The 27932-nt window shown below is 42.8% G+C and overlaps 1 protein-coding gene across 3 annotated transcripts in view; it reads left to right on the top strand.

Annotated features, from left to right (window-relative positions):
• Positions 1-5898: 5898 nt before the first annotated feature.
• The window catches only part of TMTC1 (transmembrane O-mannosyltransferase targeting cadherins 1), a 257200-nt gene continuing 235166 nt past the window's right edge, over positions 5899-27932 (top strand). For all 3 annotated transcript variants that reach the window (XM_023643309.2, XM_023643308.2, XM_005611007.4), the window contains exons 1-2: positions 5899-6200; positions 25717-25894. In XM_023643309.2, coding sequence (XP_023499077.2) covers positions 5899-6200; positions 25717-25894 — 480 coding nt within the window. The remainder of the gene's footprint in view (positions 6201-25716; positions 25895-27932) is intronic.

Raw genomic sequence — 27932 nt, 5'->3', positions numbered from 1 at the left:
AAAGTAGAAAAATTAGTATTAAGGAACATTTGGGCACAGTCTCCTCAAGAGTGCTCTCACTTCCAACACCAATTGTAAGTTTAGTGGGTTCCTGAAGCCGTGCTCAGTTTTGATAATTTGCCAGAAAGATTCCCAGAGCTCACTGAACGCTGTTATATTCACAGTTATGGATTATTTCAGCAAAAAGATACAGATGAAAGTGAGCCAAGGAAAGAGGTGCACAGGGCAGAGTCCAAAAGAAGTACCAAACACAGAGAAGCCGTTGTCCTCTCTCCGTGAGGTCAGGACACAGCACTCTCTTGCCATTAATGTGTTACAGTTCACACAGAGTACTGGCAGCTGAGGAAACTCGCCTGAGCCTTTGGTGTCCTGATTTTTTACTGGGGCTCATCACATGCTGCCTGCATGACTGACCTTTAGTCATCAGCCCCTCCCAGAGGTCAGGCTAGTTTCCAGTTCCCCTCAGGGGTCAGAACTGACGCTGTGTGGCCCAATGCTCCCATCATAAACCACATTGTGATATGGTACAGTGGCCAAAGCCCCCAGTAAACAAAGACACAGTCGGGATACTCCAGGGGACCAAAGATGATCTCCCAGTAGCCAAGAGCAAAAGCCAGACCCGTCTTTAGGTAAGGTTAATTCTCCACTACACAAGTACAATAACCACCCCCGCCCAAGCTTCTGCCTATACTTATCATTTAAATTCAAAATTATAATACCAATAACAGCCAATCTTGTTTCATCTGATAGTGTGCCAGAGTCAACTCATACTAGTTCACAGGAACTGATTGTTAAATATTTAGCAATTTTGTAAGCTGGTTGTTAAATGCAGCTGTTCTAAAAAATTTGGTTACACAAACTTACAGTTATGCACTGAATAATGACATTTTGCACCACATAATGATGTTTTGCTCAACGATGGACTGCATATACAATGGTGATCCCTTAAGATTAGTACCATACGGACTAGTGTGCAGTCGGCTATCCCATCTAGGTTTGTCAGTACACTCTATGATGCTAACACAATGATGAAATCACCTAACAACACATTTCTCAGAACGTATCTCCCTTGTTAAGTGATGCATGACTTTATAATTACATAAATTAGATTAAAAACAAAAGATACTAAATGTTCAAAACTCATCATTTTATGATTATTTTACTATTAATATACTCTTGATCTTATTTACATCTACTGTATCTGTATGATGAAAACTCTATAGAGAGTTATGGTACCGTGCATCTCTTTCCATCTCCGTGTTCAATGATATCACACTGGCAGCATGAAATCAACCATGGTCAGGATATTTACACCAAGAAATTCAACAAATGCTATGAATCAGGATATTTTTTGATACTCTTTAATTTCGAGAAGCATATTTCTGTGGACCCAACTGTTACTAGAGCTGTGAAAAGTATTTTATAGGCTGTGACAATGTTGGGATACATTTCTAATAAATTATTATTTAAAATTTCTGATAAATAGTACTTCTAGAGCTGATGATTCTGATGGAATAATTTTTCTAAAAAGATTTAACTCCATACAAATCAGTTTGTTGTAAGTCTGAATTTAATTTTAATGTAAATTTATACAATGATATTTTGGTGTTTCCCTTTGACATTTCCTTTAAATTGTGGAGGTTGTAGAAGAAACTAAAAGTGGCTTTTTGATTTGTATACAATTAAAATGTAAAATAAAAATGTATGTAATTAAAATTTCATTCATATGAACATACTGTTTTTCTGTTGTATACGATAATCTTAAAATTTCATTTCTATTTCTAAGACTGTGGACATTTGCTTTGCAATGTTGCTAAAGTTTTCAAAACCAAAGATTCTAAACTCTTTGAAGAAGTCTAGTACTTGATATACTTTATTACAATGTACATGTGTATGCTTTTATCTTGTAGTGATTTGCTGGCAAAGCTTATTGCCAGAGAGCCAGAAACTGCAAGATCACAGATAGTTTTTTATATTCTTTCATGTTAATTCTGTGCAGATGCCACACAGATGGGTTCCATGGATGGAAGGGAAGCCAGTTTACCTCCCTGGAGAGTCTTGCTTCTCTCGTGGGGCTGCAGCCACCACTGCTGCTTCTGCTGGTGCCATTCCTGCCATCAGTCTGGGTACAGTTGTTCCGCAGACCATGTGGCACCCCAGACTGTCCCACACTTGCCCTGGCTGGTGCTGAGCCAGCTTATTAGGGTGCATGTTGCCTTCTACCATAGGCCCACAGGGTGGCGGGGTAGGTAAGTAACAGTGGGCCCTCCAGGACCAGTTCAACTGACCCCATCTCTTATCAATAGAGTGATTAAGAATTGCCTTTCAGAAAATGTGCAAAGTCAAGTAGCCAGAGCATGAGCAGAAGAAGAAATCTTGACCTGAAATGATTGTGGAACCAACGATCCTCCTCTCCACAGAATCAAAGGACCAGGACACGACCGGAACTTGAAAGTTGGACTCTTATCAGAACAAGGGGTCCCTCATGCAGGAAGAGCGGCGTTAAAATTCCTTCCCCACCTCATCATAAATGTTTAGAACCCTGTCATTAAAGTTTAAAACTTTATCATAAATGCTTGAAGCCCACCAAGCAAAACTTGTCCGTCCAGTGTTTCCAAGTGCCAGCCTGCTCTCCCTAACCTCTTAAATTTCGTCCCAAATCCTGAATCACAGAGACAGATCTGAGGGCACATACCCCCTGTCTCCCTGCAGATCAATCTTACAGAATAAAGCTGATTTCTCCCCCAAAAACTGATGCTGTAATCAATTGGCTGTTTATGCATATTGGGCAAGAGAATCCCAATTTTTTTCCTGGGAACAGGCTTATTCTGATTTTCTTGTCCTTTTCTGTATTTTTTGTATTTTATTCAAGAAAAGGTAGTAGTTAATAACTAGACAACAAAATCTATTTTTTTAATGTAAATTATGTTATCAGTTCTTTTCCTGAATTTCTGCCTTTCTAACATTGGATTTGTCCCTTTCTGTGGGGCTTACCTGAACAGGGTGTATTAGGCTGGGAAAGCACAGTGGGCAGTAATTCAGAATTTGTTTTATTAAACTGTCTACTTGCCCTCAATTTATTTTCAGTTGTGTCCTTCTCTCTCTGACATTAACACTCTTATACTACTTTCCTTAACACAGAATAGCATTGAATCAGGAAATGATCGAGCTGCAAAGGAACTGTGTAATTAAAAAGATCATTTACTTATTGGTTTGTCCTTGAGAGGACTCGAGATACCCCACTATTTTAGAGTAAATTAATCCCAAATTCATCATCTGAACTAAATAGAATCGAGATGCCAAGGAACCCAGCTTAATGAAACTCTCTGTGCTCAGAAACCTGGAATCCCACTTAGAGATTTCTTTTATCTCCTCCCCTTTCTATTGTCTCCCCTTTTCCTATTGTCTATTGTCCAGCTCTGGTCCTTTTTCACTTCTCTCCATTGTCATTGTGAATTCGGATAACTTTTCACCTAAAAAAGAAAACACATGAGAAGGGGGTGGGCAGGGCTGTACCTCCTATGCGGGTGATTTGAGGAAGAAAAGGTCTACTCTTGATAAAAATGTGTAATTAGAGTCACTCTCTGGATTAAGACATTGTCTCAAGGAAGCCTCTATTAATTATAGGTAAGGATTGATACATTGGCCTACTATACCTACTATCAGTCCAGCAAGGACAATTTCACTATCCTGTCAGCTGTGAACTTAGAAAGTTAGACTTTTACCGTGTTAACCTTACACAAACACACACACAATCTGAGCAGCTTTGGTCATCCAGCCCAGTCCTTAGCACATTGTAGCCCAAAGTATACCCTTAATATGTTTTTATTAAATTGATGTGCAGGTGAAGAGGCAAGGCTGTCATGTGTTCTGTGGGCAGACTGTAGACTCAGGTGTGTGTGCGGTCTGGATATTAAAGCGATCAAGGCTCAAAAAGTTTTGAGGCAAGGATGAAAACATCGATGCTTGGGTTTTTCAGTTTCATTTCTCAGTCACTAATTTTCACCTCACGAAAAAAACACAAAGTGAATGGGATGAAATGCATCGTGACTTGGAATACGTTTGTCTTAATTTATTGAGTTTTCAATGGCTCAGATAGACCTTAAAATTCTTTAAAAATAAATTGGTGTAGGGGCCAGCCCGTGACCGTGACCGAGTGGGTGAGTTCTCGCGCACTGCTTCAGCGGCCCAGGCCCAGGATTTCGCTGGTTTGGGTCCTGGGCGCAGACGAGGCACCGCTCGTTGAGCCATGCTGGCAGCGTCCTACATGCCACAGCCGGAGGGACCCACAACTAGAAGTACAAAACTAAGTACGGGGGACGGGGTTGGGAGAAAAAGGAAAAATAAACTCTTTAAAAAATAAAAATAAAAATTGGTGTAGTAGAGAGTCACACAAATGCTCAGTCAGTATAACAATTTCTGCCTTTTACTTTACAGTTCTTTTTAGATTAACGAAACTTTTAAGGACTTTGAAAGGATGGGAATAAAGTAGCGAATTTTGTATTTTAAGTTTTCCTATCTGGATATGTCAAATTCTAGGTAACTTCAATAACACACAGCAGTAGAAATTTATACGGCGCCTCAGAGTTACCGAGTTTTCAAACCTGGAGAAATTCTGGTAATCATGACTCCGGGATACCTAATTTATTTACGTATTACAATTAGTACTTTAAAAAAAACCTTTCAGAAAAAACGGGAAGACGGATAGCCAAAGCCAGAGCCCTTAACGCAGTTGTTTTTTTCTTTTTTTTCCAATCGTATTACATCATAGGAACAGTTCAAACACAGCCCAGGAAGCAATAATCAGACCCAAGTGATCTTTAGATGGGAAGAAAAAGTAGTTTGCTCGGCATTTCCCAGATTGTCTTAATAGTTTCAGTAAAAAGTAGAACGAGAAATGTTTCAGCAGCCTGTTCAGCCCCCAGCCGCAAACCAAAATCGAACCCGGGACTTTTCCTAGGCGCGAGCAGAGCGGCGGGTGGTGACGGGAAAGAGCCGGGCGCCTCTGACCGAACCGGGCCGGCGGGCAGGAGCCCTGGGCCGGGGAGGCCCCTCCTCTGGGCTTTCGGAAAGCTGCTGGAAGCGCCCTTTCCCCGCGGGCTCCTCCACCCGGAGGCCGCCACTGCGGGACGCAGGCGGGTGGGGGACAGAAAGGCCCGGGAAGGAGACCGCGGGGACGGCGACGGGACGCGAGCGCGGGGGCCGGGCCGAGAGCGTGTCCCCGGGCGACGCCGCTGCTGTTGTCCCGGGTGCTGAAGAGCCGGGAACTTCCCGGGAGCAGCGGCCACTTTCCTCCCTCGGCGCGCGGGGTGGGGGTCCAGGGTGCGCACCTGCTCAGCCCGTCCTGGCCCCGGGCCCGGAGGCGCCGGCCAGATGCGGCCTCCCCGGCCCGGTTCAGGGGGAGGAGGTGGATGGGGGGCGGTGCGCATCGCCGGGCGCCCCAGACCGGACCCCGGGCGCCCCTTCCCCGGCCCTCGGGCCGCCCCGTGCCGCGCCCTCCGCTCCACCTGCGCGCGGACTCGGGCCGCCGGGGGACTCGGGCGCTCGCGGGCTGAGGGCGGCGGGAGCCGGGCAGGGGCGCAGGGTGCCGGGTGCGTGGAGAGAGCGGCCAGCGTCCCGGGATTGGGGGGGTGGAGGAAAGAGCGCGCGGGGCATGCGCAGTGGGGCGGAGGAGGTGGCGATGGCCGGGGGAGGCGGGGGGACTGCTGTTTATTTGCAGCTGGGCCAACTCGGCGGCGCAGGCGGCGGCGGAGCGCGGGGCGCCAGCGGCGGGTCCAGCGGCCGCCGCACCATGCCCGAGCCCGCCTCCGGGCAGCCGCCGCGCGCCGCCGGGGCCCCGGCCGGGGAGGATGCCAGACGCCCAGGAGAGGCCAGGGCAGCGGCGGCGGCGGCGGCGCGATGGTGGTGACCAGCTCTGCCCGAGGCGGCGGCGGGGACCGCGCGCCCTCCCGGCAGCGGGGCTGCGGACTCGCGCCGGCCGGGGCTGCGGCGCTGCTGGCCGGGGCGAGCTGCCTGTGCTACGGCCGCTCCCTGCAGGGCGAGTTCGTGCACGACGACGTGTGGGCGATCGTGAACAACCCCGACGTGCGGCCCGGCGCCCCGCTGCGCTGGGGCATCTTCACCAACGACTTCTGGGGCAAGGGCATGGCCGAGAACACCAGCCACAAGTCCTACCGGCCGCTCTGCGTCCTCACCTTCAAGTGAGTCCCTCGCCGCGCGATCGCAGCCGCTGCTGTTTCTCTTTACTCCCTCACCCCGGCTGGGAGAAGTTGCGGGACTGGCTTGGGGGGCGTTTCTTTTCTTGCCGCCCCCTCCCTTCCACGCCTCCCACCTCTCCCGGACGTCCAGGGCACTCTGCTCCGTGGTCCTCGGCTCCGCTTCTCTGGGCTCCCGGGTGGTTGGGGAGGCGCGGTCTGGGGAGTTGGGATCGAGTTTCTCAAGAGTCTGCGCTGTCGGCGGGCTGCCTCTGGGGCAAGGGCTGGGAGGGGGCCGGTAGAGCTGCCTCTTCTCCCCCCACCCCTGCCGCACGGTGTACAGGAGACACCGACGGAGCCCAAGGAGCTCCGGACGGATGGCTGTGGTGGTGATGCTTCCAAGTTGGGAATTTCTCAGAGGCTGTTGGGCAGCTTTGCAGATGCGAAGCGTATCAGTCCCGTAGGGGCCGCGTTCCGCGGAGAGGAGGCGGCAGCGCACTGCCAGGGCTGCGTGGATTTTGGGGAGGAACAGAGGAGGGAGCAGAGTATCGTCTCCCACCTTGCGCCCGAAGCCTTTCCAATCTGCCAAAAGGACTCTGGATTTAGACTTTAAAAGGTGCAAAGCAAAGGAATGCAGAAAAGTGGGGTCCTCTGGGGATCCTGGCGTCCCAGTCGAAATAGTTTTTCTTTTACAACCCCGGAGGAGTCATGATTCAGCATTTCTGGTGTGGATAAAGTCTAAACGGACCCGAGAGAACGCCAGGTTCTTGTAGGGTGGAGTATTTTCTTGAATTTGAAAGAGGGCTTAGCTTCAGCTGGAAGGAGAGAGGGACTGATAGGAGGGAAGTGCTGTCTCGTACATCATGGGCTTGACTCTTGAGCCCTTATAATTTGGCTCAGCATTCAAGCTTATGATATGCCAGAGAAAAACTGTTGAAATAATATTGGTTCAATATCATCAGCATTTTAAGCCTTTTCCAATGGGTGTAATATGAACCCGTCTTTATGGTAATGATCATTCGAGACGTGGTAGGCAGCTTGAAAAGCCTGCCCCTGGCAGGGAGGCCAAGGTCTCTTGACAGGTGGCTCTGACGACTTAGAAAAGGAAAGCATAGCAATTGGCAACAATTCATGGGCTTTTGACTTAATTCTTCCATTGAAAGTTTAATGTTTTAAGGAGGGTGAGGAAATTGCACATTTGACTCTAAAGAGAATATTTTATGAATATTTGTCCTCTTGGAAAGTGGTTTTGGTTTTCAGCTGAAAGATAACCTCAGCTACTGAGTTGCTCAGTATTTTTCAAAATGTTTCTTAAAATCTCCTCCGTTGGCACAAATATAAACGTTTATCTTCTAGGGTGACCTGCGTTTTCATTTGTTACAGAGAGGGTTGGTTGATGGTTAATTTAAGGGTGGAAACTCACAGCATGAGATGTGCTGGACTTTTGACAGCCACGGAGACCGTCTTCATCTCTGGTCTGGGCATTTTGCATTTTAAAAAGTCAAGGTCAAATGCCTGTGCCCTAGTTGGTGGAGGGTTGGGGAGAGGGCTTTCACTTCTTGACTTTCTGAAATTTCTTTATTCGTGCAGGAGAAGGCATGGGCAGAAGAGAGGGCAGTGGAGGAAGGGAGCAGACAGTGAGGCGAGGCCATTGATGAAGAGGCAGGTTACCAGGAGTTTGGCAGAACAGGGGCAAAGGAAAAGGATAGTTGGGGGCACCAGATGCAACTCTTCCCTGTGGTAATCTGATTATGGAAAGATGCATTGCTCTTTCTATATTGTCTTTTACTGCCTATGTCAGATATACATTTGTTTTTGAGAAGATTGCGTTGCAAATCTAGAGAGCAACACAGCACTAATTACAAAGAGATAGGTGCCTCTTCAGAAAGAGAAAGTTAACTAATCTTTCTGTGCTCGCAGGCATTGGTTTAAATAAGACCGGGAGGCTTTCTTTCCACAGTCACCGGAGTTAAAACTGCATCTTCCAGTGCAATAGCACAAAGCTGGGCATGTGTAAGGGATGACATCGATGATGCTAGACCCACACAGCTCTAAAGATTGTTGCAAGGAAGGACAGAGAATCATTATTAACTGCTCGGTGTGAACCAAGCATCGACCTAGGCACTTCACACAGATTATGTCTTTATGATTTTTATTTTAGGTAGTTGGTGAAAACACAAAGTGGCCTTGTAAATATATGCAAACTATCTTAACTTCATCTTAAGTTAGGCTTGTTTGAATAAAAGTCTTTGAGAATTCAAAACCATTCTTATTTATTTTTATTGTGGTAAGAACATTTAACATGAGATTTACCATATTAATTTTTTAAGTGTACAATAAAGTATCATTAACTACAGGCACAATGTTGGACGCAGATCTCTAGCACTTACTGCTCTTGCATAACTGAAACCGTGTACTTGTTGAACAGCAACCCCACCCCCACCCCACCCTTGGCAACCACCATTCTACTATCTGTTTCTATGAGTTTGACTATTTTAGATACCTCATGTAAGTGCAATCATGCAGTATTTGTCCTTCTGTGACTGGCTTTTTTCACTTAGCATAATATTCTCCAGGTCTGTCTGTGTTATTGCGTATGACAGGACTTCCTCCTTTTTTTTTTTTAGATTTTATTTTTCCTTTTTCTCTCCAAAGCCCCCCAGTATATAGTTGTGTATTTTTAGTTGTGGGTCCTTCTAGTTGTGTCATGTGGGATGCCTCCTCAGCATGGCCTCATGAGCAGTGCCATGTCCATGCCCAGGATTCGAACTGGCGAAACCCTGGGCCGCTGAAGCGGAGCACGTGAACTCAACCACTCAGCTATGGGGCCGGCCCCAGGACTTCCTCCTTTTTAAAGGCTGAGTAATATTCCATTGTATATATATACTTTTCTTTATCCGTTCATTTGACAATGGGCATTTAGGTTGTGTCTGTATCTTAGTTATTATGAATACAGTGAAGATGGGAGTGCGTATATCTCTTCAAGACCCTGCTTTTAATTCTTTTGGATATATACCTGGAAGTGGGATTGCTGGATCATAAGGTAGTTCTATTTTTAATTTTTCTTTTAAAGATTTTATTTTTTTCCTTTTTCTCCCAAAGCTCCTTGGTACATAGTTGTGCATTTTTCAGTTGTGGGTCCTTCCACCTGTGGCATGTGGGACACCGCCTCAGCATGGTCTGACGAGCAGTGCCATGTCTGTGCCCAGGATTCAAACCGGCAAAACCCTGGGCCACCGAAGCAGAGTGTGTGAACTTAACCGCTCAGCCACGGGGCTGGCCCGTATATTTTTAGTTTTTTGAGCAACCTCCATACTGTTTTTTATAATGCCGGTACAACTTACATTCCCACAGCAGTGCACAAGGGCTCCATTTTCTTCACATCCTCACCAATACTTATCTTTTATGTTTTTGATAATTGCCGTTTTAACAGATGCGAGGTGATAACTTGTGGTTTTGATTTGCATTTCCCTGATGATTAGTGATGTTGAGCATCTGTTGTACCTGTTAGCCATTTGTATGTTTTCTTTGGAGAAATGTCTATTCAATTCCTTTGCCCATTTTTGTTTTTTTTTTAAAGCTCCACAGAGGCCAGGATTTTTGTCTTATTTTTTTTTTAAAAGATTTTATTTTTTTCCTTTTTCTCCCCAAAGCCCCCCGGTACATAGTTGTATATTCTTCATTGTGGGTCCTTCTAGTTGTGGCATGTGGGATGCTGCCTCAGCGTGGTTTGGTGAGCAGTGCCATGTCCGCGACCAGGATTGGAACCAATGAAACACTGGGCCGCCTGCAGTGGATTGTGCGAACTTAACCACTCGGCCATGGAGCCAGCCCCTCCTTTGCCCATTTTTTAATCAAGATAGTATTATTATTATTTTTTTTACCTTGAGTTGTAGGAGTTTCTTATACATTTTGGATGTTAATAACATCAGATATATAGTTTGTAAATATTTTCTCCTTTTCCATAGGTTGCCTTTTCACTCTGTTGATTGCCTACTTTGCTGTGCAGAAACTTTTTAGTTTGATGTCATCCCACTTGTCTAATTTTGCTTTTATTGCTCATAATTTTGGTGTCATATCTAAAAAATCATTGCTAAACCTAATATGAAGTTTTCCCTTCTAGGTTTTTCTTCTAGGAGTTTTACAGTTTCGGATCTTAAGTTTAAATTTTTAATACATTTTAAGTTGATTTCTCTGTATGATGTAAGATAAGGGTCTATTTTCATTCTTTTGCGTGTGGATATCCAGTTTTCCCAACACCATTTGTTAAAGAGACTATCCTTTCCTTATTGTGTATTCTTGACCCTTTTGTTGAAGATCATTTGACCGTATAGGTATAGGTTAATTTCTGGGCTATCTATTCTTTTCCATGGGTCTGTATGTTTGTTTTTATGCTAGTACCATACTGTCTTAATTACTGTACCTTTGTAATAGTCTAAAATCAGGAAGTGTGATGCCTCTAGCTTTGTTCTTTCTCAAAATTACTTTGTATATTCAGGATCTTTTGTGGTTCCATGTGAATTTTATAATTTCTTTTCCATTTCTGTAAAAAATGCTATCAGGATTTTGCTATAGAATACATTGAATCTGTAGAGGTTTTGAGTAGTATGGACCGTTTAACAATATTAAGTTTTCCAATCCATGATCATGGGATGTCTGTCCATTGATTTCTCTACTCTTTAATTTTTTTCATCAATGATTTGTAGTTTTTTTTTTAAAGATTGGCACCTGGGCTAACAACTGTTGCCAATCATTTTTTTTTTCTGCTTTATCTCCGCAAACTCCCCCTGTACACAGTTGTATATCTTAGTTGCAGGACCTTCTAGTTGTGGGATGTGGGACGCCACCTCAACGTGGCCTGACGAGTGGTGCCATGTCGGCGCCCAGGATCTGAACCCTGGGCCACCACAGCGGAGCGCATGACCTTAACCACTCGGCCACGGAGCCGGCCCCTGATTTGTAGTTTTGATTGTACAGGTTTTTTACCTTTTTGGTTAAGTTTATTCCTCAGTATTTTATTCTTTTTAATACTGTTGTAAATGGGAGTGTTTTTAAAATTTCAGATAGTTTGTTATTAGTACATAGAAATGCAGCTGATTTTTCTTTGTTGATTTTGTATCCTGTAACTTTACTGAATTTGGATATTAGTTCTAACAGTTTTTTGTTGGAGTCTTTAGCATTTTCTACATATGAGATCATATCATCTGCAAACAGAAAATTTTACTTCTTCCTTTCTGACTTAGATGCCTTTTATTTCTTTTTCTTGCCTGGTTGCTCTGGCTAGGACTTCCAGTACTGTGCTGAATAGAAGTGGCAAGAGTGGGCATCCTCACCTCATTGTTGATCTTAGAGAAATACTATGATGTTAGTTGTGGGCTTTTTGTATATGTCCTTTATTATATTGAGATAAATTCCTTCTAAACCTAGTTTGTTGAGAGTTTCACCATGAACGGTTGTTGGGTTTTGTCAGATGTTTTTTCTGCATCTATTGATGTGATTGTGTGATTTTTATCCTCCGTTTTGTTAATGTGGAGTGTAACATTAATTGATTTATGTATGTTGATCCATCCTTGCATCCCAGGGTTGAAACTCACTTGATCATGGTGTATGTTCCTTTTAACGTGCTGTTGAATTTGGTTTGCTAGTGTTTTGTTGAAGACTTCTGCATCTATGTTCATCAGAAATATTGGCCTGTAGTTTTCTTTTTTTGTATTGGCTTTGTCTGGCTTTGCAAATACTTTATTTTTTTTTAACTTTTAATTTTGAGATAATTGTACATTCCCGTGCAGTTGTAAGTAATAATATAGAGATCTCTTATACCCTTCACCTATTTTCCCCCAGTGGTAACATCTTGAATAACTATAGTACAATATCACAACCAGGAAATTGACATTGATACAATCCATAGCTTTTATTCAGATTTTACCAGTTTTACACGTACTATTTTTATTTTTGCTAAGTGTGTCTTTTGTTCTATTCAGTTTTATCACGTGTAGATTTTCAAAATTGCCACCATAGTCAAGATGCAGAACAGTTCCATCAAAAGCATCCATCCTACTTCTCTCATATTTATAGACACCTAATTTATAACAAACCCCCTAATCCATAACACCCCCACCCTAATCCATAGCAACCACTAATGTGTTCTCCATGTCTATAATTTTGTCTTTTCAAGAATTTATATGTAGAATCATGTAGTATGTAACCTGTTGAGACTGGCTTTTTTTTTGCACTTAGCATAATTCCTTGGAGTTTATTCAGGTTGTTGCATATCAATTCTTCATTCATTCTGTTGCTAAGTAGTATTCCATTGAATGGATGTACCACAGGTTAGTCATTCATCCATCCAAGGGCATCTGGGTTGTTTCCAGTTTTTGGCTGTTAGAAATAAAGTTGCTATAAACATTCATTTACAGGTTTTTATGTCAACGTAAGTTTTTATTTCTTTGGGATAGATGCCCAGGATTGCAATTGCTGGGTCATGTGATGGTTGCATGTGTAGTTTTTTAAGAAACCAACAAACTATTTTCCAGACCTTTCCATCAGTAGTGCATGAGTAATCCAGTTTCTCTGCTCCCTCACTAGGATTTGGGACTGTCACTGTATTTTATTGTAGTCATTCTTATAGATGTGTAGTGACATTCATTGTGATTTTAATTTGCATTTTCCTAATGGCTGATTGTGTTAAATATCTTTTCGTGTGCTTATTTGCCCTCTTTGTTAAAATATCTCTTCCTATCTTTTGTCCATTTTCTAAGTGGATTTTTATTTTTTAATGTTGAGTTTTGAGATTTCTTTATATATTGTAGGTTCAAGTCCTTGGTCAGGTGTGTGGTTGGCAAATATATCTCCCACTCTGTAGCTTATCTTTTCATCCTCTCCACAGGGTCTTTCCCAGTGTAAAACTCAATCTTTTTTTTTTATTAAAGTAGTTTATTATCTTTGAGTCTTCGAATGAATGTCACCCATACTGAGAACTAGAAATTCCCTTAAGAATAATTAATAAATCAATAAATTAAGTAATGAATAAAAATGTAATGCTTGTTACTATAAAGGTGCTTGCATGTATAGAAAGATGCTAATCAGTTTTTCTCAAATAAGAAATGGGCTGGAAAAAAAGAAAGAGAGGAGCTGAAGTCAAAATGAGGAAATAGATTTTCACAGTCTCCACTTTTACCAGTTTAGGGGGCAGGGCACAATGGAAAATGAAGGCAGCTTACCAAGATGTGGTGGCTTTGTACTCTGTCGGTTTAGCTCAACTGGAACTGTGTTTCTTGGAAATTCCTTCCCCATATTGTACTGGGTTAGAGTTGACACAAGAGAAATTTCTTCGAGATTTCAAAAGTGAAAGTGAAGTGGCCGTGTCCCCACTCAGAAGGTCAGTGTAGGTTTTGGTGCTGTCACAGCTCATGCCAGTTGTCACAGACGTGCTGGCTAACTTGCCGCTGGTGTGCAAGAGCAGCAGCTCCGCTAGAACTCTCCAGAGCTCCTTTAGCTACTTGGAAACGTGGGGCAGGTGTGTGCAGCTCTGTGGGGACCAGTGGCAGCCTCTTTGTAAGCCAGTTGCATCATTAAATTTGGAGCCTTGGAGGCTGTGAGAAGCAGAGGTCATTCTAGTTCCTCCTCGTGGGTTCCAGCTCGACCTTCCTTTCCCCTGCTTCAAGGCCATCCATCCTCCTGTCCTGAATGCCTGCCCTGCTGGCTTTCAACTTCTCTTACGGTCACAGCAGCACAGCCTTACTGAGGCTATTTACCCACCTCCCGCCATTGTGAAAGGTCAAACGTCTGTGGTAAATCCCTTCTGTTCTATCATTCCGGGTGATTCCACTTCTCTGGTCAAACCCTAACTGAGACAAATAGTCATCTCTTTGTGTTCCTTGAAGTGAATTGAGAATTCTAATGAATCTCTGTTTCCAGTCAAATCTTACGTTTGGTGTTTTTGTAAGATCATTTCCAAGGGCACGCAGGAATATTTTTGGACCATTATAGAGCAGAATCAAAACATCTGTGAAAACTTAATCTGCAGCAGTCACCTTTTTTATTTTGCTTCTTTATCCTTCACTGGCCATGACCTGTTTTTACCTCTGGAGTCAGGAGAAACACATTAACTCACCCTGTAGACATTGAATGGACACAGAACCAAACCCCATCATGCCCATAACCCCCACTTGAGAAGTGACCCTGATTGATTTAAAAGGAGTTTAGTTTAGTTTTGTCGTGTGTGAGGAAGGTTGGCCCTGAGCTAACATCTGTTACCAATCTTTCTCTTTTTGCTTGAGGAAGATTGTTGCTGAACTAATATCTGTGCCAGTCTTCCTCTGTTTTTTGTATGTAGGACACTGCCACAGCATGGCATGACGAGCAGTACATAGGTCTGCACCTGGGATCCAAACCTGCGAACCCCGGGGCCGCCAAAGCAGAGCGTGCAAACTTAACCACCACGCCACTGCGCCCAGGGAGCTTAGTTTTTAAGTTTTATTTTCTCCGTACCCCCTTCCTCTTAAGAAGAAGCTCTTGTAGGATGGTTAGCAGTGCCATTCCCTATCAGGAAGCAAGCAGAAGCTTCTTTCAACAAGGAAGAACCAGTGGTTTTTCTATGTTGAAGATGGGGAAACTAAGGCAAATTAGAGGACCTGAAACTCTTCTTTCTCTTCCTGTTTAGGCTATTAGATCCTGGTGTTCTACTAGTTTGCTGTAAAGTGTTATTTTACGGAAGGCTTCTGATGGTAATATAAACCATAAGAGTAAAAGTAGGTGGTTTAAAATGTCAGAGTTAAAAAATAGAATATCTGAATATGTGCAGCTGTAAGGATTTGCAATGTTTTAATGTTTGCATCTTGAGAGTTTTTGGCAGCACTTTGCATCTTTTAGTCACAAATGATACGCCAACCATGGAAATCAGCTCTCGCCTCTATGCCCCAAACCTAAAGCAAATCGTGGCATGCTCCTTTTGGTTCTCTTCCTTTTGATCTGACCTTTGTGGGAAGTCATTTTGACATAGTCTATTGCTACAAGACTGATGTTTGTTTCTAAGCCTGTGATAGGAGACAAGTGAGAATTCTTTAGGGTGTTTAATTAGATTGTATGGGATGTTCAATGATGGATATAGCCAAGGAAAAATATGATTGGAGGCAATAAAAATTTTATAGAGAAAAAGGAAAAAATGACCTCTGAAAACTTCATGCCAAACTGAGGTCATCTTAGAAACCCCAAGAAAAAGAGGTCATGAGTGTTGCCTGTTAGAATGTGCTTTAGATGTAAGACAGGCTTCAGACTACAGTCTGGTAGTGTAGGAGGGGTGGAAAATGAAAGGAATATTTTTGAATCCTGAGGCTTTTTATAGGTGAGTCCCTGACTGAAGGCTTGGAAATCATCTTCTGAAATAGCCTTTTTTTTTTTTTTAAATCAACAAATGTCTTTTCTATCTTCCTTTGGAGCCACATTCGTATTTTTCCTAACTTTGAATATATAGTCATCCCACTTAAAATGGTAGGGGGAGGGGGTGAGGAATGCTTGGTCATGCCAAAGTAATGGCAGTGTTCCTTTTCCGAATGATAAGAAGTGGCTTCTGTTCTGCGAGGCCCTGTTTGATCTGACCCCTGGCCACCTCTCTGACCTCTGGTCTGTCAATCACCTCAGTGTATCTACGTCAGCATTCTAGAGTCCCTGTTCCCTGTACAGGCCAGACCCGCTGCTACTGAGGGCCGTCACTTATTGTTTCTTCTTCCTGGAAGGCTTCCAGATCTGTGCATTGCTTGCTCTCATCGCCTTCAGTCTCTGCTCAAAAGTCACTTCATCACAGAGGCCTTTTCTGGCTACCCTATGTACAATATCAGACGCTGCTCCGTGTTCATCCTTACTCTTACTCACATACCCTCTTTGCCTTAGGAGCCCTCATTGCTCTCTGGCATCATATATGTATTGTTGGTTTTTATCCTCTCTCACTACCGTGTAAGCTCCATGAGGTGGATCTTTAGCACCTAGAACAGTGTCTGGCGTGCAAAGCAGGGGCTCAATAAATGACTGTTGAAAGAATGACTCAGTCCATCATTTTTGTGAATGCTTGACTTTTTCAGGTAAATATTTAGGTAGGGCAACACCTTTGTAGTGTACAGGGAAAAGTCTGCGTGACTTATTTCTTGGCTTATAAACCTTTTTTCTTCCCCTGTCAAAGAGAAAAGCAGAGGCAGAGAAGGCATTTCCAGTGGGTCCTGCTTCCTGGGAGGTTAAGGGGCAGCTCTGACTGTGAAAGGGGCATGTGTGGCTCTCTGTTGTAGCTTGCTGGGCCTGGGACTCTCTGTGGAGATTGAAGATCTTGAGCACTTTTGGATCATTCTCCTCTTGCTTGGCATTTTGAAATGTAATGGTTGATGAATGCTTGCTGTAAACTTTAAGGCTGCACATGGCAGCTGTACCTTCTGAGGCAAACTCCAGAATTCCATGGGATTCTCTTCACATCCTGCTCTCAGGGGACTAAACTTCATCCATGCCAGTGTCCTGCTGTCTAAAAGGAATGGTCATTTTTTTTCCCAGGCAGTGAGGTAGACATGAAATATCATTTCCGGTTGGATCAAATGGAGTATAAGGACCTGAAAATACTTCCTCAAAGGGACTCTAATGACTGTGACTTCCTCTCCTTGAGTGTCGTACAGTAAAGAATTTGTCTGGTCTTTGTCTCAGGTTCCTGGGAGGGAGCTTCTAAGCCTTTGGAATTTCCTGAATGATGAGTGTCTCTGTTGCTCATGGTGGGCCCCTGGGACCACTTGAGTTTATGCTAAGGAGGGGGTGACTCCTGGTGCACCCCCAGATAGTTTCAGAATGGAGACTGGCCATGCTGGAAAGACTGATGATATGACTAGAGAGCTGGACTTGGAGCCACGTGGTGTCAGCCCTACCTTTCAACCTCCAGGGAGGGAGGAGGGTGCTAGAGACTGACTTTACTCACATGGCCAGTGATTGAATCAGTCAGTCTGTGTCTGCAATTAAAAACTTGACACTGAAGCTTGATTGAGCTCCGTTGGTAGCCATACATCAGTGTGCCAAGAGGGTGATGCGTCGTGAAGACTTAGAAGGTGCGTGTTTAGGACCTTCCCAGATGTCTCCCCGTGGGTCTTTTCTTTTGACTGGTTTCGATTTGTATCCTTTGTAATAAAACTGTAATCGTAAGTTTAGTGCTTCCTTGAGTTCTCTGAGTCGTTCTTGCAGATTAGCTAATCTGAGGGAGTGATGGGGACCCTTGAATTTGTGGTCAGTTGCTCAGATGTGCAGGTGGCGTGAGGTCCATTGAACTTGCATCTGGTATCTGAAGTGAGGGGAGTCTCGTGCAGGACTTTGTCCTCACGTAAACTGCAGGGGGTCAATGTCAGAATTGCGTTGTATCCAGGAGCTCCAGCAAACACAAGCCTTTAAAATAAAAAATTTGCTAAAAATTGACCACTCAGTTATAGTTATAACTACTATATTGTATTTGGTGTTGATCTGTTAATTTTTGTTATTTGCTGACTCTCTGAAGATTTTTCTTCTGGGACTTGCTGCCTTCTAAATATGGTCACTGATCTTCTGGTCCTCAATTTCCTCACCCTTTCTTTGGTGTAGTCACTACTGTGAGTACTTGTGTGACAATAGTGACTATAACTGCCCCTTGTATGGAGTGCGGGCTCCTCCTGACCAGCTCCCCTTCTTCTGTTCCCTCCCTATAGCTTCCTCATAGCCACCTGAGGTTGTGATGCCTTCAGCTCAAACCAAAACTATGAATTTTGCGTTTGTCTCAGCGCACCAGACTCCCCTCTGCACTGTTGTTTGCTTTGGTGCCTGTGAATCACATCCCTTGGTTCTTTAGACACATTAAGTGATGATGATTTACTGATTTATTCCTGGTGCTGGAGGGAATGCAGAAGAAGAGCAACCAAAATGATTAAGGACCAGAGGGATTTGCCTTAGAGGAAAAATGAGAAGAACCAGATGTTGTTATTTATTGGTTGAATGATCTAAGAAGACTATGGAACCACTTACAAGCATTTGAGAGCTGTAATGATGGCAAGAAGTGGGAAGGAAGAAAAATGAATGGCGATGGAAGAAGACAGGAGAATATACTGTGTGTTTAGTATTGGGCTGTGGGAACTCACCAGGAAAGTGTTGGAGAACGCGTCATTTGAGGCAGCAGAAACACAATAAGGGGTTCATTTAAGTTTTTCTTTTCTGTGGTTTGTAGTTCTTATTGGAAAAGAATGTATGTTGTGTTATTGCTGAGAAAACTGGGTTTTCTTGGTAGGCGTAGCAACCATATGCAGCCTTTCCTTAAGCTTTGAGATCCGTGTCTCTCATTCTTCTGAGTATCACCTGTCTTGAGTCACTGAGTTGCTTGGGGGCAGATCACTGGGCCCCATTTCAGATCTACTGACTTAGAATATCTTGGGATGGGATCAGAGAATCAATAATTGTAGCTGGCACTCCAGGTGATTCAGAATCCTGGGAGCCACAAGGCCTCAATGCGAGCCCATGTTTAATGAGGTTGAGATGCCAGAGTCTCCCCAGCATAATGTAGAGAAAGGAATTCAAAAGCTAATCAAGATAGGAATGTTGGGATGCGTTTACCACATGCTGCCTGCACACACCTCCCTCCCACCCCTCTCCTGCATTTCCGGAGAGGGCCAGATGATTTTCCCTTCACTGAGACCTTGAAGAATACATTAGTGAAGGAGCCTCTGCAACTTTGACAAGCTCTGTGTTGGCTCTTTTCTGTAGGCCGAGTGTGACGTGGGAGATGCTGTCATTGAGGTGGGCTTTCTGATTTCAGCAGGGTGATGGGAGCCTGGGGTACCAGAGGCCAAGTGACAGAGCTTAGCTGCCAAAGACAGGTGAGTGCATTTACCATGACAGGCAGCACGGACGCAGAGGTAATCAGAATGTTTTGACCACAGAGATCATTGATGGAGGCTAATTAATCACGTTGTCCCTAGGAATGAAGTAGATGGACAACCCTCTTGAATGTTGCTTGATTTATATACCAGGAAAACTCCAAGTTCAAAACTCCAAAACCTAGACTTGAGTCACCACAAGAGAGAGTCACGACACCTTTATGCAATTTCCATACCTCCGCCACTTGGCTGAGGTAGCTGTTTGACTGAAGTGGAGTTGGGGCCCCTTGAGGAAGGATCCCAGTATTCCCTAGTAGAAGTCTCTTCCAGAGATACAGGCTCTTTTTGTTTTTCTAAACCAGAGCTATTTTTCAAAGAAGAAAATTAAAAGAGAGTAATGGGCTTTTTCGAGAGCTCCAGGCTGTGAGAGTGTGAGGAGATGGAGGGGCAGCCCACGGCTCTTTCTTCTCCCCTCCCACCCCTCTCCTGTGACTTCTTGGTGCCAAACTGTGTGACCCTGTGACCTTTCCTGGGGAACGGTGCCCTGATGGCTGTGAGCTCATTATGGCCCCACCTTTCTGGGCAGTTTTATAAGGACGCAGAGGAGTATAGATGGAGAAGGAGCTATTTGCGTTCATATTTGCCAAAATCTGGAAGGCTTTCAGCCAATCAGAATGACTATTAAGATTATTTCAGAAAAAAACAGGGGCTGGCCCCATGGCCAAGTGGTTAAGTTCGCGCACTCTGCTTCAGCGGCCCAGGGTTTCGCTGGTTTGGATCCTGGGCGCGGACATGGCACGGCTCATCAGGCCACGTTGAGGCGGCATCCCACATGCCACAGCTAGAAGGACCCACAACTAGAATATACAACTATATACTTGGGGAATTTGGGGAGGAAAAAAGCAGGAAAAAAAAGAAAAGAAAGAAGATTGGCAACAGTTGTTAGCTCAGGTGCCAATCTTTAAAGAAAAAAAAAGAAAAAAACAATTTTCTTATCTCTTGTTGCCTGGCTTAGCTTTAAGTGAGAAATGAAGGGTAAATCCAATAAAATTAGACATTCTTAGAGTTGATCTTTTCCGACTTCCAACTTAACATAAATTTATTTGCTCATTCAGTAAACTTTTATTTAGAATCTACTCTGTACTGAGATGGAAGCAATGATGAAAAGAAAGAAATTAATTTCTTACAGTGCATGAAAATATGTTCATAATATTTGAGGAATATAGTAAAAGCGTTTTTAAAAATTGATAAATGCTGAGGCCAGCCTGGTGGCACAGTGGTCAAGTTCGTGTACTCTGCTTCAGCAGCTTGGGGTTCGCTGGTTCGGATCCAGGGTGCAGACCTACCCACTGCTTATCAAGCCATGCTGTGGCAGATGTCTCACATATAAAATAGAGGAAGATGGGTACAGATGTTAGCTCAGGGCCAATCTTCCTCAGCAAAAAGAGGAGGATTGGTAGTGGATTAGCTCAGGGCTAATCTTCCTCAAAAAAAAAAAAAAAAAAAGATAAATGCCATAATGGAGATATGCTCAGGGTGACATGGAACCTGTGAGACTGTTCTTTTCAGATGGTATTTAAGATGGGCTTTTACCATGATTCTACACAGACATTTCTGGTTATCCAAACACTGATTCTAGTTTTGAATCTTACTTCTTTCTCTGAGCTGAAGTCTGCCTCCTAGTAGTTGGCAGGCACTGTAGCAAATTGTGAGTTCTTGTGCCATCTAAATGGGCACCCAGATATTTCCATGTAGCTAGGGAGGCCCAGAATTGCCAGGTCTTCTAATCTTTCAAGAGAAGCTGGAAATTTTTATATGATATCACCTGTTTTTTAAAATATTGGTAAATTCAAAAAGAAAAGGTATACAGGTGAAACAAAATAATTTGCAGGCTGAGCTTGGCCCTTGGACAGCCTGTCTGCAACATTGTTGTTGGATCTTAGTTTCCCCTCTGGGAGCTGCTTAGAGTAAGTCCATGGCTTCAGTATTTCATTCATTCATTCATATGTCTATCCTTTCCTCCATTTGTTGTGTGACAACCATGAACCGGGCATTGTGCTAGACACTGGGGATATAGCCATAAATATGGCAAAGATCCCTTCCCGTGGAGAACTTTATGTCATTTCTGACTGTCATCTTTGTCTTGGCTGAGCATCCCCCATTTCCTCAAACCTGCTTTCCTGAGACAGCACTTTGAGACTCCCTATGCCCCCAGCATCCTGGAAGGTGCTCCAGTGTTTAAGTAGCACCCTAAGGGGCTGCTGCCCAGCATTGGATACCACCCACCTTCCCTCTCACATCTGCAGCTAGAATACCTCCCTCTTCCCTGTCTCTGCACCTGGTGCATTCTACCATTGCTAGAATTCTTTCACTAGCTATTAATTAACTGTTTTAAGTGCCTCTCTTTCTCCTTCTATGGTGATAACTTTTTGGTAGCAGGTGCTATGTCTTTTCTTTGTATCTCTGGGCCTGACATCATTCCTGATCTGCAGTAGGTCCTCAATAATATCTATTGGAGTGCATTGAAATGAAAAATAGTTTGACTTATGCAGTTCCTTGTCTGTCTGTCTGTCTGGTGGTGGTTTGATCTCTTTTGATAGCCAGGGTACAATAACTCTTTGAATTTAGATTAAACTAACAGCCCTTGGACAATATACCATGTGTAGAGTTTTAACCTGCATTGCAGGAGTTTTGTTCCCTTTTATGTCCAAATGTGAGTCTTTACTCTTACCAATATTCTAGCTAATCCTGTTTGAATTAACTAGTAATTTCAGGCATTTAAACTCTGTGAATCTCCATCAGTCTCCCAGTACCATAGCTCTCCTTCCCAGATACAAGCCTTCTGCAGACTTGGTTAGCATACACTAAAGATTCATTTAAGTCTTTGATGAATATATTCGACAGACCAGAGATAATATCAGAATCCTGTGACATACACTGGAGGTCTCTATCCAAGGATACATTGATTTATTACTCACCTCTCTTTGTGTTTGCTTCAAATCCATTTTCCTCTATCTTGATGCAAGGAGATTCTGAGAGATATTGATAAATGCTTTTGTTAAAATAAAGATGTGATGTGTCTGTTACATCCCCTCTTCTATTAAAATGTGAAGTTAATCAGTTCAGTCCTCTTTTTGTGAACTCATATTGGCCCCCAGAATCAGAGATTCTTTTTCCAGTGCTCACAAATAGGATAAGTTCTAAAATGTTATTATGTCATATCAAACTCACTTGTCTATAGTTTGGAGCGTTCCTTCTCCATCTTTTTAGACATTTGGGAAACTCTCCTAACTCTCGATTCTTGATGATTCCTCAAAGCTTAGCTTCATCTTTCAGGTACCATAGGAGGGACTTTCACATCGTTACTGATTACTGCAGTGGTTTTCATTAACAATTTATTTTTATATTTTGGGATCTAATTGAATTCACTTAAAACACCAGGTACTCTGTCCTAACCAATTTCCAGAAATAATAATCTATATGAAGAACACTTACACGTTTTCAGATATGATACATATGGGCCACAAAGATGACTCATGCCTACCATTTTATATCATTTTCGGGAGGAGAAAGGAATATATGTTAAGTACCTCATAAAAGTGTAGTAATATAGCAATAACATCGTCTCTAATGGTGCTTTTTACTTTTCAAGTAGTGGAATAACAAATACTTTGGAAAAATAACAAGTATTTTGTCCTCGTTTTAAAAACAATGCTATTATATGTAATCCCAAGTTAGGATCTAATGTATAACATCTGTGGAATAGTGAAATCCATCAGGGGTTTAGCTTATTAGATGTCTTGCCTTCTCTTTATTGCCATTTTTATAATTAGCACAGTGAGTTGCATCCTTGTACATTGAAAAGAAAGCTCTTGTTTCTTCCTCTGCTCACCCTCAGAACACTCCTCACACCAGATGTGTGGGTTTATTCCCACATGGAACAATTCTCTGACATCTGCTGGGTGTCCTATGGTTCAATTCACTTCTGATGCGGTCTACCTGGAGTTAGCGTCAGATCCCCCAGTTAAGGGCTCAGTCCTACAAGACTGCCCCCCATCTCAGGTGCCAGTTGCAAGTACTGGGTCCTTACGTTATTCACACTTATGTCCAACTTGCCTACAAATTGGGGGTTCCCACGAGCCCCTCCTCAGCGTTCAATAATTTGCTGTAATGGCACACGGAACTCAGGGAAACACTTACTTATGTTTACTGGTTTATTATCTAATGAAGGGTATGATAAAGGAGACAGATGAATAGCTGGATGAAGAGATGCATAGGGTGAGGTCTGGAGGGTCCTGAGTGCAGGAGCTTCTGTCCCCGTGGATTTGAAGTGCGCCACCCTCCCCACATGTGGATGTGTTCTCCAACCTGGAAGTTCTTCTAACTCCATATTTCAGGGATTTTTATGCAGGCTTCATCACATAGGCATGACCGATTGTTAACTCAATCTCTCTCACCTCTCCTCTCCTGGGAGGATGGGGCCTGGGGCTGAAAGTTCCAAGCTTCTAATCATGACTTGGTCTTTCTGGTGACCTGCCTCCATCCAGGAGCCCACCAAGAGTCACCTCATTGGAACAAAAGACACTTCTATCACCCAGGAAATTCCTAAGAACTGAGGAGCCCTGTGTCAGGAACCAGGGCCGAATACCAAATATTAGAACCAAGATGCTCCTAGTGCTCTTATCACTTAGGAAATTCCAAGGGATTTAAGAGCTCTGTGCCAGGAACCGGAGGCAGAGACCAAATATTAGAGCAAAAAAGTGCTCCTAGCACCTTTATTCCTTAGGAAATTAGAAAGGTTTTAGGATCTCTGACCAAGAGTTGGGCTGAAGACCGAAATGTATATTTCTTAGCATGTTTTGTGTGTGTGTGTGTATAAACACTTTTCTGGTTATTTCCTTATGGAAAATTCCCAGAAGTGGAATTTTTGGTCAGAGAATGTGCACTTTTTAAAGCCTTTGATACATATTGACAACCTAGAGACCTGCCGATTTGGACACCCACCTATGGGATGCAGGTTGCCTGTTTCTCTCATTGTCAAGGGTGTGTATCAAGTTTAAATGAATCACTTAGTTGGTCTGGAAAACTCAGCCCAATGAACTGGAAGACAGTGTAAAATCAACATCAGGGGGATTGGCTCTCCGGGGACTGCACCCAAGTTCTCCAAGGATAGGGACTTGGTCTTGCCCTTCTCATGTTTCCGCCATCCTGAGCTGTCTGACTTCCAGGCGCTCTCTCACCACGTGAGGGACCTCCTGTGCTGGAATAGGATGCTGTCCTCCCTTCTCCAGCTGGACCTGCTAGTCCCCTAGTTCACTGCCTGTTCCTCTTTCCCTCTGGATGAGTTATTTCACACCAGGACTTTGGGGTGTGTGTAGACTCATGGGTTGGCCAACACACAGCTGGCTTGAATCTAGCGTTGGAGTCCTGGAGTTTCCCACACAGCAGTTCATTTTTCTAGACTTGGTTAGGACTGTGATTAGTTCAGTGGGAGTGAAAATGGAGTCAATTAGTGACTGTGACATTTAGATTCATGTGTCCAAATAAAACTTGAGATGTTTAAAATTCTGTAGGTTAAAGCTGTGCATGAATCAAGCCAAGTATTTAGAATATGCACATGCCATCGCTGAAGTTGACTTTTACATTCTCAATTGTTTTGGCAAAGAGGAGGTGTTTCTGTAAGAGAAGCAGCTCAAGGGCATGAGAATAAAGAACTGGGATTACTGTTTTGATAAAATAGGCTGAAATAAAGATGACTATAGGGAATACCACTTAGGGTGTGTATGCTCCCCCAAAAGAACCCTACCCTATACAACTGTATTTTTTCTCTAACCCCACAGACTCAGTTGGGGACATTATGTCCCGTTATTAAATTTAAGGCAACCTTCCGAAGTCTCTCTGTTCTGCATTTCTATCAGGAAAGTATTTTTAAGATGCCGAACAACAAATTTCTTTTCTCTTTGTGGTTCTCTTTTTAGTTTCTTTGTCATAATCTTAGAATTCAGATTCTGAGATCTGTGGGAATTTATGTTAGGTAATAGTTAATCCAGATTCTGAAAAGCAATGCTTTCGCTCATCCTTTTAATTTCAGCTGCAGCTGCTAATGGCATGTAGACGCCCTGAAGATCTCCTGTGGGGTGGTAATTAACAGCGATTCCAGGTGCATAATCTGGAAATTTGGTTCCTGGTGGCACCATGGATGAGAGGACATGTTGTTCGGGCCTGGTTTGTCCCACACAGTCTCATGGTTTCTTTCTCATCTGCAGCGGCTGTGCTCTGACCCACAGCCCTGTGGACTTGCCTGGGAACACTCAGCTGCTTGGGAAGAGCCAGCAGTGAAAGCAAGAGTACTGGAGAACTGGTTTGCATTAGCCACGGACTGAGGGGAAAACAGATTCAGCACCTGTCTGCCTGCCTTCTTAGAGAGACCACAGAATTTTCTGAAATAAGGTTGTTTTGGATATGCAGTGATATCTGCAGATAGGAAAATTCTGAGATAGGCAAAAAGTGACACTCACATTGATAGAGTAACCCAATGTTGGGAGTCATTTAAAAATAACTCATCCAATAGCTTATCTTTCGAAATGATGGATTCCCTCTGCTTTCCTTGTGCTTATGTTCTGTTTGCAGCTAATTCAGTTTTTGTTTTTGTCTTTTTTTTACAGGCTCAACATATTTTTGACTGGCATGAACCCATTCTACTTTCACGCAGTAAATGTAATTTTACACTGCCTCGTGACTCTTGTGCTGATGTACACCTGTGACAAAACTGTCTTCAAGAATCGTGGGCTTGCTTTTGTGACGGCCTTGCTTTTTGCTGTGCATCCTATTCACACTGAGGCGGTGAGTATCATTGGCACACAATGAAATAATGAACCAGAAAAAAACCTCAACTAAACTGATCTTTTTTTCCCCTTTCAAAACCACGTGAACTCAAAGCTCTACTGAAGTGTTTATCTTTATATATAAATCATTCTGCTTGACAGCTTTTCTTTCTGAATATTCAAAAGAAAAGGCCTTTATTGCAGCTCCAGGATTTAATTGCTTTTCTAAATAACCACTGTTATTATTGTAGGTAGTAATAAATGGCCACGGTTCTTTATTTGCAGAAAATTTAAGTTCTAACGTGTTTTAAACACCAAGGGGCATTTTGAAATACTTATGCTGAGTCATTGTTCCTGCTCTACGTATATATTTTACCTTTTCTCACTCTACTTTATATTTATAATATTTATGATGCAGAACTCTAAGTGCTAGAGGGGAGACTATGAAAAGTTAGGCTGACATTCTTCAAGTTAGAAAAACAGACTTAGGAGACTTAAATGTAGTTTTCCAAGTTATTTAGTATGTGGAATAGTTATTTGGTGGGTGGTGATAAATTTGTTTAGAAATTTATTCGAATTATTTATTTAGATAGTTTAGATCTATGGTCCTTTTTACAAAATTGACTTCACCATGCACTGAGATGGCATTATCAAGCTACCTTGTTTCACATCTCAGTAAGCACAGTTGGTTTATTTTTTTATATTGCTAGAGATAGATGAGGACTTACCAAGGGGTCGGGGGTCACCACAGTTTCAAAAGAATTGTTTCCAGAGCCGATATCAGGTTATATCAGGGCCCTTTCCTCCAGTTCAGCTGTCTGGGAACACCTCTGGCTAAAGGTCTCAAGATGGCTCTCCTCTCCCTCCTCCTTCAGTTGCCCTTCTCTTCTTTAAAAAACATAAGGAATGTCTCACATGCATCAGAATCTTAATTGCCCCATGTGTACAGACCTCTAACTTACTTTACAAAGAAACAATTTGATATGTTGGTGTCAGCAAAGCCTCCTTCAATTAAGGTGTCATAAACCAGAAGTATGGTTTCTTCACCTCTTTCTCTGTCTTATGCATATTTCTGGGAAGAATACAGCATGGCATTGGAAGTAGGGTCTGGTGACCTGGTTGATGTTCTCAATTCAGATGTGAGATGGTTGTCATGGGGATGCATAATAATATGTTCATTTGGACTGACGCAAGAAGTCTGATTTGGCCAATTGGTTTGATAATGAGAACTGGTTTTGCCAGTTAGACTCTGTGATGGACATTTTCCACAAACAAAATTATAAATCTATAAGCCCAAGGTTTTGACACAAATATATTTAGAGTGAGTGATAAAAAAAAGAATCATTTTATAAAACAAATTACATTTTTAGAGGCAATTTTCACAGCCCCTTCTGAGTGTTTTAGACTAAACAGGTGCCTGTAAGTGCAACACTGTGAGCCGTGAGCAGTAGTTCTTTGGAAAGTCTTGGTAAAGCCTTCTTGTACTTTTGACAAACTGTGAAAGCAAATGACTCTGTTGACAGGTAACTCTAGCGATGGGTTTGCTTAAATTATTTGCTTTCAACCAAGTTAAAGGAGGACTTGATTGAGTTGTCAGCTGGTAGATCACTAAACATTGTGTCAGATGATAGAGCGCTATGATTTTGCAGATAACTTTGGTGTTCAGAGAGCTAAGTCACTGCTACAACATGGCTACTTCTGTTCTCACTTATTAATGTGAAGAGTCTATAAAGACGAAAGCTAGGAATAGAATTGATGCTACATGCTTTCTTATTCTAACAAAAAGTGATATTCAGCCATAGATAACTGAACTTATTAAAAAGAAACCTGCCATACCAGTGTTATTAAGAGGCATGTTTTTATATTTAATAGTTATTTATCATTTTTTCTAATTTATGATGTATTGAACAATTGTGTATTAATACTAATTGGAATAATAATACAACGTTGAAAATTTAACATTTAGAAGCTTATCACAGGAAATTAAAATAATAAATTTAATAATGTGTGTATTTTTATACAGAGAGACAAGATGATAAATAGAATGTTTCTAAGCA

The sequence above is a fragment of the Equus caballus genome, chromosome 6 (genome assembly GCF_041296265.1).
Source record: "Equus caballus isolate H_3958 breed thoroughbred chromosome 6, TB-T2T, whole genome shotgun sequence".
NCBI lineage: Eukaryota > Metazoa > Chordata > Mammalia > Perissodactyla > Equidae > Equus > Equus caballus.
The sequence above is the reverse complement of the archived record's forward strand: the minus strand, read 5'-3'. Positions and strand labels throughout refer to the sequence as shown.